The following is a 13,097-nucleotide window of genomic DNA, read 5'->3' as shown; positions in this document are numbered from 1 at the left end:
AGCAACCTCAACAAACACAGGGCTTGGAGGGGGGGAGGGTTGTCTCTGGATGGTGAAGAATGAAGATGGCAGAGAGACAGCAGCGAAGGGTACCCAGTATGCTCTCTCTGCTCTGGAGGAGTGTGTGCCCTCCATTTAGATCGCTGTGCTGGCACTTTTTTTTTTTTTAAGACTTTATTTATTTATTCATGAGACACACAGACACACACAGAGAGAGGCAGGAGGAGAAGCAGGCTCCATGCAGGGAGCCCAACGTGGGACCCGATCCCGGGTCTCCAGGGTCACGCCCTGGGCCAAATGGCAGGCGCTACACCGCTAAGCCCCCAGGCTGCCCGAAAGTGCTGTGCTGGAACTTTAAGTTTCTGGTCATCCTTCAGGATTCACCTTGAGTGACTCCTCTGAGGGCTTCCCTGCCTCTAGTTGTTTGGTCCCTCTGCTTCATGGAGGATCTTCATCTAATTTCCTGTCCCCTTGCTTGTCTCAAGAGCAGGGACAGGTCTGATTTAGCTTTTTTTTTTTTTAAGATTTTATTTATTTATTATTAATGAGAGAGAGAGAGAGGCAGGCTCTATGCAGGGAGCCTGAAGCGGGACTTGATCCCAGGTCTCGAGGATCAGGCCCTGGGCTGAAGGCGGCGCTAAACCGCTGAGCCCCCCGGCTGCCCTCTGATTTAGCTCTGTCACCCGTGCATTTAAAACACAGGAGAAGCTCGGCAAAGCTCAGTATTAAGTGTCCAGTGATGAGCAGTGCTTACGTGTGCGGTGAGAAGGGCAGATAGGCCAGACCCCGGAGAGGGCGCCAGCAGCTCCGACCTGGCGTTCGCGGCAGGACTCCCAGGTGGACTACAACTACCAGGAAGCAGAGAGGTCGACTACAACTCCCAGAAGGGTGCGCCTCACGTGGGTAGCAGGACACTCTCGCGCGGCTATGCGCTAGAGCGGAAAACAGCGGCGGGGCGGCTGAGATATCGCGGTATTTGGGGCTTCCCGAGCCGCCCCAGGCGGCGGTGAGGACCTTGGGGGTTTAGGGGGCTGGGTCCTCTCGGCCCCGCGGTAGCAGCCCTGGGAGCCTCGCTTCGCTGTCGGTCCGCGACTGAGTGTGCGTGACCTCACTTTCCGCCCGCGCGCGTGTCTGTGCGTGCGTGTGTGTGTGTGTGTGTGTGTGTGTGTGAAGGCCGTGGGTCCGCGGGGGCGTGTGCTCGCGTGTGTGACCTCAGTCTCCGGTCTGTGCCCGCGAAGCTCGGGTCGCCCGTGTGGCTGGACGGCTGTGACGGGCTGCGGACGCCTCGGCGCTGCGCTTCCGGGCGGCCGGCGCCTTAGGGACCTCCGGCCCGCGTCCTGGTGGGTGTGTATCTGCCCGAGTCCAGGTGGGTGTGTGTCTGCCCAAGTCCGGGTGGGTGTGTATCTGCCCGAGTGGGTGTGTATCTGCCCGAGTCCAGGTGGGTGTGTGTCTGCCCAAGTCCGGGTGGGTGTGTATCTGCCCGAGTGGGTGTGTATCTGCCCGAGTGGGTGTGTATCTGCCCGAGTGGGTGTGTGTCTGCCCAAGTCCGGGTGGGTGTGTATCTGCCCGAGTGGGTGTGTATCTGCCCGAGTCCAGGTGGGTGTGTGTCTGCCCAAGTCCGGGTGGGTGTGTATCTGCCCGAGTGGGTGTGTATCTGCCCGAGTCCAGGTGGGTGTGTATCTGCCCAAGTCCAGGTGGGTGTGTATCTGCCCGAGTGGGTGTGTATCTGCCCGAGTGGGTGTGTGTCTGCCCAAGTCCGGGTGAGTGTGTATCTGCCCGAGTGGGTGTGTATCTGCCCGAGTGGGTGTGTGTCTGCCCAAGTCCGGGTGGGTGTGTATCTGCCCGAGTGGGTGTGTATCTGCCCGAGTGGGTGTGTGTCTGCCCAAGTCCGGGTGGGTGTGTATCTGCCCGAGTGGGTGTGTATCTGCCCGAGTGGGTGTGTGTCTGCCCGAGTCCGGGTGGGTGTGTATCTGCCCGAGTGGGTGTGTATCTGCCCGAGTGGGTGTGTATCTGCCCGAGTGCGGGTGAGTGTGTATCTGCCCGAGTGGGTGTGTATCTACCCGAGTGGGTGTGTATCTGCCCGAGTCCAGGTGGGTGTGTGTCTGCCCAAGTCCGGGTGGGTGTGTATCTGCCCGAGTGGGTGTGTATCTGCCCGAGTCCAGGTGGGTGTGTGTCTGCCCAAGTCCGGGTGGGTGTGTATCTGCCCGAGTGGGTGTGTATCTGCCCGAGTGGGTGTGTATCTGCCCGAGTCCGGGTGAGTGTGTATCTGCCCGAGTGGGTGTGTATCTACCCGAGTGGGTGTGTATCTGCCCGAGTGGGTGTGTATCTGCCCGAGTCCGGGTGAGTGTGTATCTGCCCGAGTGGGTGTGTATCTGCCCGAGTGGGTGTGTGTCTGCCCAAGTCCGGGTGGGTGTGTATCTGCCCGAGTGGGTGTGTATCTGCCCGAGTGGGTGTGTGTCTGCCCAAGTCCGGGTGGGTGTGTATCTGCCCGAGTGGGTGTGTATCTGCCCGAGTCCGGGTGAGTGTGTATCTGCCCGAGTGGGTGTGTATCTACCCGAGTGGGTGTGTATCTGCCCGAGTCCAGGTGGGTGTGTATCTGCCCGAGTGGGTGTGTATCTGCCCGAGTCCGGGTGAGTGTGTATCTGCCCGAGTGGGTGTGTATCTGCCCGAGTGGGTGTGTATCTGCCCGAGTCCGGGTGAGTGTGTATCTGCCCGAGTGGGTGTATATCTACCCGAGTGGGTGTGTATCTGCCCGAGTCCAGGTGGGTGTGTATGTGCCCGAGTGGGTGTGTATGTGCCCAAGTCCAGGTGGGTGTGTATCTGCCCGAGTGGGTGTGTATGTGCCTGAGTGGGTGTGTATCTGCTCGAGTCCAGGTGAGTGTGTATCTGCCCGAGTCCAGGTGGGTGTGTATCTGCCCGAGTGGGTGTGTATCTGCCCAAGTCCAGGTGAGTGTGTATCTGCCCAAGTCCGGGTGGGTGTGTATCTGCCCGAGTGTAGGTGGGTCTGTATCTGCCCGAGTGGGTGTGTATCTGCCTGAGTCCGGGTGGGTGTGTATCTGCCAGAGTGGGTGTGTATCTGCCTGAGTGGGTGTGTATCTGCCCAAGTCCGGGTGGGTGTGTATCTGCCCGAGTGGGTGTGTATCTGCCCGAGTGGGTGTGTATCTACCCGAGTCCAGGTGGGTGTGTATGTGCCCGAGTGGGTGTGTATCTGCCCGAGTGGGTGTGTATCTACCCGAGTCCAGGTGGGTGTGTATGTGCCCGAGTGGGTGTGTATCTGCCCGAGTGGGTGTGTATGTGCCCGAGTCCAGGTGGGTGTGTATCTGCCCGAGTGGGTGTGTATGTGCCTGAGTGGGTGTGTGTCTGCTCGAGTCCAGGTGAGTGTGTATCTGCCCGAGTCCAGGTGGGTGTGTATCTGCCCGAGTGGGTGTGTATCTACCCAAGTCTAGAGTGGGTGTGTATCTGCCCGAGTGGGTGTGTATCTGCCCAAGTCCAGGTGAGTGTGTATCTGCCCAAGTCCGGGTGGGTGTGTATCTGCCCGAGTGTAGGTGGGTCTGTATCTGCCCGAGTGGGTGTGTATCTGCCCAAGTCCGGGTGGGTGTGTATCTGCCAGAGTGGGTGTGTATCTGCCTGAGTCCGGGTGCGTGTATATCTGCCCGAGTCTAGAGTGGGTGTGTATGTGCCCGAGTCCGGAGTGGGGTGTATATGTGCCCGAGTCCGGAGTGGGGTGTGTATGTGCCTGAGTCCGGAGTGTGGGTGGTGTGTATCCGAGCGTCCCACTGCTGCTTTGTGCTGCACTGTGATTGCTCAGTGTTGTTTAGACTAGGTTAAAGGGTGGCCCTATACTTACCCTTAATTTAAAAATTGGCAAAATAGAAAAAGCCTTTGTGTGTTGGAGTTTTATCCCCTAGATCTGCGTAAAAGTGCTGAATGGTGTTTCAAAATTAGAATGTGGCTAAATTTTGCCAGAGAAAAACTTCCTAGTGTCCTGAGATGTATTTAGAGGCCTGTGCCAGCTGATAAGCAGGAGAGATTCCTATAGTTGGGGAAGTAGTGAAGGTCTTGGGAACAGGGTTTTTCCTCACCTCTCTTGCCAGTGTGTGGCTCATAGCCAGTGTGTGTATGTGTGTGTGTGAATTTGATATTTAATTAATATACAGTGTACATATATATTAATATACAAGGCATAGAATACAAATGTATAAAATATATATAATATAGTGTATAATATATGTATATATCCCCAACATGTGGGCTTGAGGAGGAGTGCCTGAATGGGATTTCAGAAGCTGCAGAGTCCAGCTTGCCTGCCTCTAGTGAGAGAGAAGAGCAGTTTTATTTTTTATTTTTTTTAAAGATTTTATTTATTTATTCATGAGAGACACACAGAGAGAGGCAGAGACACAGGCAGAGGGAGCAGCAGGCTCCGTGCAGGGAGCCCGACACGGGACTCGATCCTGAGTCTCCAGGATCAGGCCCTGGGCTGAAGGCGGTGCTAAACCACTGAGCCACCCAGGGTGCCCGAGAAGAGCAGTTTTAGCAGAATGCCGAGGCCTTGAGCTCTCTCGCGAGTTCCTTGTCTTACCTCGGGGACAGGAATTTAAAGTGTCCTGTGGCCTTTAAAATTTTTTTTTTTTAAGATTTTATTTATTTACTCACAAGAGACACAGAGAGAGGCAGAGACACAGACAGAGGGAGAAGTGGGGCTCCCTGCAGGAGAACCTCATGCAGGACTCAATCCCAGGTCTCCGGGATTATGACCTGAGCTGAAGGCAGATGCTCAACCACTGAGCCACCCAGGTGCCCCAGCCCTGTGGCCTTTAAAGTCTTTGGGTTTGGGGCAAGGATGACATTTTGGGGAGCTAGAAGCTGTTCATTAATAGTGGGGCAGAGTATAGTGTGTTGACTGGTTGGAGATGGGGTCAGAGCAAAAGCCTAGAGCCAGGAGTGAAGGGCTTTGACCTCAGACTAGAGATGACAAGCACTTAATGGATCCCCGAGCCCCTCATGTTTGGTTCTGCTTTGTCCTAGGCCCCAGCCCTTCTCTGTTGCTGTGTTGGGCAGTGCTTGTACCACCTGGTTCTCTGTGGCTCCACACGTGCCCCTATTGTGACTGGCAGGTATTCCTGAAACCTTTACTTAACTCTGCCTTCATTACGCTCATCAGAGGAGGCTTACAAAGCACAAGTTTGCCGCAAGCAAGCTCTGGATCTGCCTTTTTTTTTTATTTGAGAGAGAGAATGTGTGCATGCTCAAGCAGGGGAGGGACATAGAGGGAAAATTTTTTTTTAAGATTTTATTTATTCATTCATTCATGAGAGACGCAGAGAGAGAGAGAGAGAGAGAGAGAGAGAGGCAGAGACACAGGCAGAGGGAGAAGCAGGCTCCATGCAGGGAGCCTGATGCAGGACTCGATCCCAGGTCTCCAGGATCACGCCCTGGGCTGAAGGCAGGTGCCAAACCACTGAGCCTCTGAGCCACCTGGGGATCCCAAGAGAGGGAAAATCTTAAGCAGACTTCACAGCATGAAGCCTGGCATGATTCTGGACATAGGTTCTATCTCACAGCCCTGAGATCGTGACCTGGGCTGAAACTGAAGTCGGACGCTTAACCTACTGAGCCACTCAGGTGCCATTGTCTGGTTGTCTTTCTAACAGAACCTGCCATTTTTCTGGCTGTGGCTTACCTGCATGAGGGGTGCTGGGAGCTGGAGGCTTAGTAATCATAGCCTTCAGCTCTTACAACCTCTCTGCCTGCCAACTCTTTCTGCTGCTCAGGAGTTCCTGAGTCCAGCAAAGCCCAGAAAAATCAGGCACTATCTATAGTTACCTTGGCTGTGCAAGTAGGTGGTTCTACCAGGACCTGGCTAGAGTAACAGACTTAGTGGTTTGGGATTTGATCTTTTTTGAGAGTAAACAAAGAGCTGCCAGCTATCACACTTCACAAGATTCTTAGGTTGAACCAGTTTGATTTTGCTTTCAAATATTGGTTGAATTATCCACTTTCTGTTACTCAAATACATCTGTCCCTCACCCCTGACACCCAGCCCACACTCACTTTTCTCTAAAGGTAAGTAGGCTTTGGTCCTTTTAAACCTTGCTCATCAGGCTAAGTAGTAAATCTTGGGCTATACCACCTACTGTGGGGAAGCAATTGAAATCCCTAACATGGCTACATGGCTTCATGCTCTAAGTTTTGTCTTTGTTTTTAAGATTTATTTATTTTAGACAGCAAGTGTGAGCAAGAGGAAGAGAGAGAATCCTCAAGGAGACTCCCTTCTGAGCATGGAGCCTGACTTGGGGCTTGATCCCAGGACTCTGAGATCATGATCTGATTTGAAATCAAGAGTTGGCTGGTTAGGGATGCCTGCGTGGCTCAGTGGTTGAGCGTCTGCTTTCAGCTCAGAGCGTGATCCCCCGAGGTCTGGGGATCCAGTCCCACGTCGGGCTCCCTGCAAGGAGTCTGCTTCTCCCTCTGCCTATGTTTCTGCCTCTCTCTGTCTCTCATGAATCAATAAATGAAATCTTAAAAAAAAAAAAAAAAGTTGGCTGCGTAACCAACTGAGCCACCCAGGTGCCCCGTGCCCTAATTTTAAGTGATTACTTTCAGTAGCCTCTTCCTTAGAAATGATATCAGCTTGATGTAGAGGCCGTTCGGGGACTGCAGAGATGAAGTTCAGCCTGTGGTGCGGCAGGAATCTCCCTGACCTGGCATCAGTTGGCTGGGGTGGGACAGGGTCAGGGTTTGAGATCTGGCAGGTAGGTGTCCCTGGAGATTCAAGAATGCCTCCATCACCTGAGGGTGCTAATCAGTGTGCTGATTAGTCCTGGGAAGGAGCTGGCTGATAGGCCCTCTAGACCTTGCCAGTTGCTAACAGGGCTCCCCGAGGCCTGGAGTAGACTCATTTCTGTTCTGGGCAAGCCTGGCCCTGGCTGAGGCCCTGATGTAGAGCAGAGACTGAAACAGAACTGGCAAATGGGGGAGTCTTGCTACCGGGAACTGGCTTGTGCTTAGCTCCTGCTGATTAATCCCTGGGTCTGGGCTTCTGGGAGATCTTTCCAGGTAGGAGTAGGATAATAGATCCAAATATGATCCTTAGCTCATGTGGATGTGTGCCTGAATCCTGAAGGCAAATACCGGACAAAGCGGTCCTCGGGAACCTAGGGGCCTGTGGAGAGAAGAGGAAGCCCCTATGGGTGTGCAGCCATGGAGGTAGTGATTCACAGATACTTCCGCCTCGGAGTTTGCCTTGGTTTCCCCTCCTGCTGCTGCCTGTTTTGAGTGCATCTTCCAGGACCCTTGTACAGAGAGCGCCCACAGCTGTCTTTCACACATTGACTCAAGATTCTACTGGAAGGAGCGTCAGAGATCACCTGGCCCTACCTCTATATTTTTCAGATGAAGAGACAGGTCCAGGGAGGGAAGTACTTGGGGCCAAGGTCACATACCAGCCGAGGAGCACGACAGGGGACAGGGCCCAGGGTTCCTGATGCACCAGCCAGGCTTCTGTGTCAGTGTCCTGTGCCCCACCCTGCTTTAGAAGGTACAGTTAATTATTCCTCCAGCAGTTCAGGACCCACCAGGTGCCTGGCTTTTGGCAGTTAGACCTGGTCACACATTCAGGGAACTTGCTGGTGGTGGTGGTGGTGGTGGGGAGTGGAGAGAGAGAGGCAAGGAAACGGGAACAAATTGAATCACTAATCACCAGAAAGGTGCATCTCAGAGAAGGGCCCATCTCAAATTATTTCACTTGTGACTTCTGTCTTCTCGACTCATCTACAGATTCCCTGAAGGCAGTGGCATGTCTTCCACAATTCCTTTGCCCAGTGCTGGACGTCATTGGCCCTCAGATAGTTGCTGATGGAGTGGGTGCATTTTGCTGACCCAGCTTGCGGAGTGCGGGTTTGGGTGTGTCCATCAGCAATATTATCTTAGACACTCCCTTCTAGCAACATCTGCGGGCCAGAGGAAGAGACCAAGCCCTGGTCCCATGGGGATGGCCAACATCCCCTTTATGCTTGTTTCTTCCTGGGCTTAGATTTGTAGAGTGGTGTCCAGTTTGATCCACAGGGACAGTGACAGAGGCAAATCTCTCCACTCCCTAGATCACCAAAGTCCTGTTGCCTAGGGTTTACCACCTCTCCGGTGTCCCTGAACCTGTCCCATCCTGCTACTCCCTTCAGTCAACCCAGCCTCCTCCCACCTTCATCTCCAGGGCCCCCTCCACACTCGGCACCAGCACTATCTTTCTAAAGTGAAAACCCGCCCTGGCCCTCACTGCCCTTGACATTGCCCTTGACCTACTGCAGCTTTACCTCCTGCCACCCCCTACCTCCCATCACTACCTCACTACTAAGCTGCTCCTTATTCCCCAAACCCACCACCCTCCTTAGGCCTCCTCACCTTTGTGAGATTATTCCTTCCTGCATAGTTATTTCTTTCTCGCTCTGGGAAACGCACTCATCCTTCAGGACTCAACCTGATGATCATTTTTGGGGGTCTCTGAATTCCTCAGTTACTCCTGGGTAGCCACGGCCCCTGGTACCAACCCTCCTCGCACCCCTGGACCGTATTACATGGTACCTGACCTCATCAAATTGTGTGCCCCCAGCCGCGGGGACTGCTATCCCCTCAGCAACTCCAGTGTCGGGCCCAGGGTACTCGATACATTGTGGTGGAACGTATGAGTGAAGTGGGTGCCCCTTGTTCTGCTTTTAGATTTGAAGTCCTGACAGAGCCTCGTGGAGACCAGTCCTGGCAGGCGCTGAGGATTTGATGCTCTTAGAGCCTACATGGAGCCCAGCACCTCATGTCCGGCCGCCGCCCCCTTGGTGAAGAGACCGTTTCATGTTCTCGTGGGCGTCACTGGGAGTGTTGCAGCCCTGAAGTTGCCTCTTCTGGTGTCTCGGCTTTTGGACATTCCTGGCGTGAGTATGCTGATTAGACAGCGTGGCGGTCTCTGATGGTGGAGAGCTCCAGGGGCCAGCCCATTTTTATGCACTGCACGGGGGTTTTTTGTTAATGGTGGTGCGTGTGGAGGCCCTCCGTGTGCCTGGTGTGCAGGCGATGCAGGAGGCAGTCCAGTATGACCGGGAGCTAGGTGAGAGGGTGTGGATAGAGAATGAGGGGAGACCGGGAAAGAAACACCGCTGAAGGTAGGGTTTGGGTTCCCATGTGCTGACCCTGGTTCCTTGGGGTGCTGGTGTGGGAGGAGGAGCGTCCCCTTGCTGCCCCACCCCCATTTCACCTTGAACACTGCGGCTTTAGTCTCCCTCCTCGTTAGACACCTTGGCTGTCCTGTCCATCTAGATGCGCTGCAACCTTGGGTACCCCGTTGCCTGCGGCTCTGGTTTCAAACTGCTCCTTCAGGTGTTCAGAGATGCCTGTGGGGCACCTCCATTTTGACCAGTTTTATATAGTTATATAAATTTTTATATATTGGGGTTCTGGGGCAGATTCTTCTTCTGGAAAAGTTCAAGGCCTTAAACAGTGTGAAAGCCAGGAGGTACTGACCTCATTTCCTTGTCTGGTCTCTAAGGTCTATTGAACTCCCACTGCCTGCATTCCACCTTAATGGCCTTTGCTTTGGCCTGTTCCCTGCCAGGCTGTCACTGCCCTCCTGTTCCTCTGCTTCTCTAAGTTCTGCACAAAGACTTTATAGGAAAGCTTTCCTGGCCTGCCTCGGCCCATGTGGCTTTGCTCCCTTCATTTTAAAAACTCAAGTGATGAGGGGCACCTGGCTGGCACACTGGGTAGAGCATGCAATTCTTGATCTCCGGGTTGTGACTTTGAGCCCCACACTGGGCATAGAATTTACTTAAAAATATATAAATAGGGGATCCCTGGGTGGCGCAGCGGTTTAGCGCCTGCCTTTGGCCCAGGGCGCGGTCCTGGAGACCCGGGATCGAATCCCACGTCGGGCTCCTGGTGCATGGAGCCTGCTTCTCCCTCTGCCTGTGTCTCTGCCTCTCTCGCTCTCTCTCTCTAAGAATGAATAAATAAAATCTTTAAAAAAATATATATATATATAAATAAAATACCCCAAAACAAAAACAAAAACAAACCCAAAACCCTCATTTGGTGTCTTAAAAACCAGAGACGGGCAGTAAAGTGGTAAAAACATATTTTGTTCAGAAAAACTATCACAATAAGGGAAAAGAGACCTTGATGGAGAACTGGGGTGATTCCAAATACAACAGGGAAGAGTAGGGGTTTCTAGTCAAGGAGCAGGTGAAGGGCAGTGGATGGAAAATTTCTAAGAGGAAATACCATGAGTCAGGAGGGTTCTGGCTCAACTGTCCTTCCAGGATTCTTGGTGCGGACAGGCCAAGGTGATCAGTCACCACCTGGGGGTTGTTGAGGGATGAGGAGCCTGATGTGATGTCAAGGCTGAACGGATAGCGAGGGTGAGGGGCTACACCCACTGAACAGGAATCTTGCTCTTAAGGACCAGGCCCGAGGATCGGCCTAGTTAAAAAAGTGGCGCAGAGGAGCCTGACTAGAGTTTGGTCTGGGAGAGAGTCTGGACCGAGATATGAGGGACCACAGGTCACGTTTGACATTGCCCACGTTGCTGCACAACTTGGGTGCACTGCGCCTTCTGTGGTGGCACGGGTGCACGTTGCCAGGGCGTCCAGCAGAGGGCAGTGCTCGCTTGCAGGTGACCGTGTCGGGACTCCAGGCAGGGGTGAGAACTCTTTTTTTTTTTTTTTTTTTCTTTATAACCCTTACTTTCTGCAAACTTCCCCCTGGGAAGTCACCCCCTCACAGTCCCCCTCATGCTGGGCAAGCGGTGAAGCAGGCAGCCAGGGATGGCAGCGAGTCCAGATTGGGGAAAGGAGGTGAGTTTTGTGGCTGTTGGGCAGTACCACCTGTAGCCTGTCCCCTCTCCCCGAAAGGCCCAGCACTGTTGGTAGGAGTTGGTTAACTGGCCCTGGGAGCTGCAAGGAATTGTTGCAGCCGTGACAGCCTGTGCCCCTCTGGTGGGAGCCAGCCAGGCAGTTCCCTTTTCCCACAGCCCCGGAGCAAGTGAGTTTCCGGCCTGAGGGCGCGCGGGGGCGCCTGGGGGCAGGGCATCCTATCCCAGGAAACAGATGGGCAGCCTTAGAGCTGGGGGAAATGGCAATTCCCCCACGTCCTGCTGCCCTGCAGCCCGCCTTACAGCGCTGAGGGAAGGGTTGCCTGAAGCGGGGAGGCTCTCCAGCCCACCGCAGGCCCTGGCCCCCTGAGGGGGACAGGCCTCGCCTGGAACAGGAACTGGTCTCTCCCTCCCTGGCCGGCGTCAAGCTGAAACGCTGGCAGCCAGAAGGTCACTGGCCTTGGAGGGCGGACTCCCTGACTTAGCCTCCTGGAGCACAGCTCCTGGCACACAGACGCGCCTAGTGGTGTTTGTTTCCTGTCCTTCACCCACCCTGCCGTGTCCTTTGGGCCAGCCACGTGGTGGGGTTGCTGGGGCTGGTGAGACAGCCCATGGGGGAGGAGCTGTAGGAGCCAGAGCCCTTCTGCTCTTGTGGAGGGGCCCGCCGCCCACACCACACCCGCCAGCTCATCCTACAGGTACAACAGCTCTCCAAGAAGCCTGGATTTGCTTGGTGGGGGCCTTGTGAGGTGTTGGCAACCAAAGGGGGGTCCTTGCTTGGCCCGCTGCTGTGGCCTCCCCACGCTCCCTGATGGTACTGATCCCCCCCATTGCCCTCTTTCTGGGTCACCCCAGGAGAGGTCTTTGTCCCATGGAAGGTCCTTCTCAGCTCTTTGCCTACATCATGAATTTACATGCTCAGGGCTTTCCTGAACTCCCTAGGCAGCTCTAAATTTTGGCCAGCAAACAAGTAGCTGAAGTGCGGGCTGCAGGGAGCTGGGTGATTCTGCAGATCTGGCTCATAACTGCAGGTGTGCCTCATTTTATTGTGCTTCGCAGATACTGAGTTTTCTTACAAACTGAAGATTTGTACCAACCCTGCATCAAGCAGGTCTGTTGCTGCCATTTTTCCAACAGCATTTGCTCACTTTTTGTTACCTTTTCGTAATTCTCATAATATTTCAGACTTTTTGATTATCATGACTGTTTTGGTAACCTGTGGTCAATGATTACAGCTTGCTGAAGGTTCAGCAATAAACTACTTTTATTTATTTATTTTATTTCTTTTGGGGGGACAGGGGCTGAGGGAGAGTGAGTTTCACGACCCTGAAATCATGACCCTGAGATCACAACCAAGAGTTGGATGTTCATCTGACTGCACCACCCAGGCACCTTGCAATAAACTACTTTTAATTAAGGTGTTGTTAGAAGTGGAGGAGGGAGAGTCAAGTGTCCTCCAGACGGAGAAGGCACTTTGAGACTGAAAACTGAGCCACTCCATAACTTTACAGAGATTTATTCAGGGTAACTGATGAGTGAGAGGGCAGGCAGGTTGGGTGGATGACGATCTGGGCGCTACACAGCTGTTCTCTGCCAAGTCCAGACCTTCACCTATAGCTTTTATAGAGTGAGGGGCATGGTGGGGTCAAAGAGTAGTTTTCTAATGTGGTGCCATCTGTGCAGCAGAGGATCTCTACTGGTTATCTAAAGTGATGCCCCTGGGCACCAGTTTAGGGAAGATCAGAGCAAAGCTTCCTGCATTCTGGTCAGGGCATACATTAACCACCTCACTCCTGGAGGGAGGTCATTGCACAGGCATGAACAAGATGGAGAGTCCAATATGGAGTCATTGTTGTCCGTACTCCTACAGGTATGTATGTTGCTTTTCTAGACATAATGCTACTGCACATGTAGGAGATCACAGTATGATGTAAACATGACTTTTATGTGTACTGGGAAACAAAAAAAATTTATTTGACTGGTTTTATTGTGATATTTGCTTTGTTGCAGTGGTCTGGAACCAAACTTGTAATATCCCAAGCTATACCTATATTCCTGACTCACCAGTGTGTCCACGTATCCCAGGAGAGCCACTGGCTAGATCCAGATCAGAGAGATGGTGGAGGGGTGCTGGAGAGGAGCTGGGTTTGGCCTCATGACTCACACACCAGCAGTCGAGGACAGTGGCCACTATAAAGAATCCCGGGAGACTCTTTGTGGTCGGGGGAATTAGTAGTGGGGG

The 13,097-nt window shown here is 53.5% G+C and overlaps 1 protein-coding gene across 11 annotated transcripts in view; it reads left to right on the top strand.

Annotated features, from left to right (window-relative positions):
- The first annotated feature begins 966 nt into the window (after nt 1–966).
- The window catches only part of PPCDC (phosphopantothenoylcysteine decarboxylase), a 35,725-nt gene continuing 23,594 nt past the window's right edge, over nt 967–13,097 (top strand). The window contains exons 1-5 of one of the 11 annotated variants that reach the window (XM_055319878.1): nt 1,013–1,366; nt 5,029–5,117; nt 7,127–7,209; nt 7,396–7,540; nt 8,716–8,924. In XM_055319878.1, coding sequence (XP_055175853.1) covers nt 8,790–8,924 — 135 coding nt within the window. In that variant the 5' untranslated portion in view covers nt 1,013–1,366; nt 5,029–5,117; nt 7,127–7,209; nt 7,396–7,540; nt 8,716–8,789. Of the gene's footprint in view, nt 1,367–3,380; nt 3,401–5,028; nt 5,118–7,126; nt 7,210–7,395; nt 7,541–8,715; nt 8,925–13,097 lie in introns of those variants that run through there. The other 10 variants (XM_055319879.1, XM_055319877.1, XM_055319876.1 and 7 more) reach the window with 10 other exon arrangements.

The sequence above is a fragment of the Nyctereutes procyonoides genome, unplaced genomic scaffold, assembly GCF_905146905.1.
Source record: "Nyctereutes procyonoides isolate TBG_1078 unplaced genomic scaffold, NYPRO_anot_genome, whole genome shotgun sequence".
NCBI lineage: Eukaryota > Metazoa > Chordata > Mammalia > Carnivora > Canidae > Nyctereutes > Nyctereutes procyonoides.
Note: the sequence above shows the minus strand (reverse complement) of the source record. Positions and strands in the feature narration are given on the sequence as shown.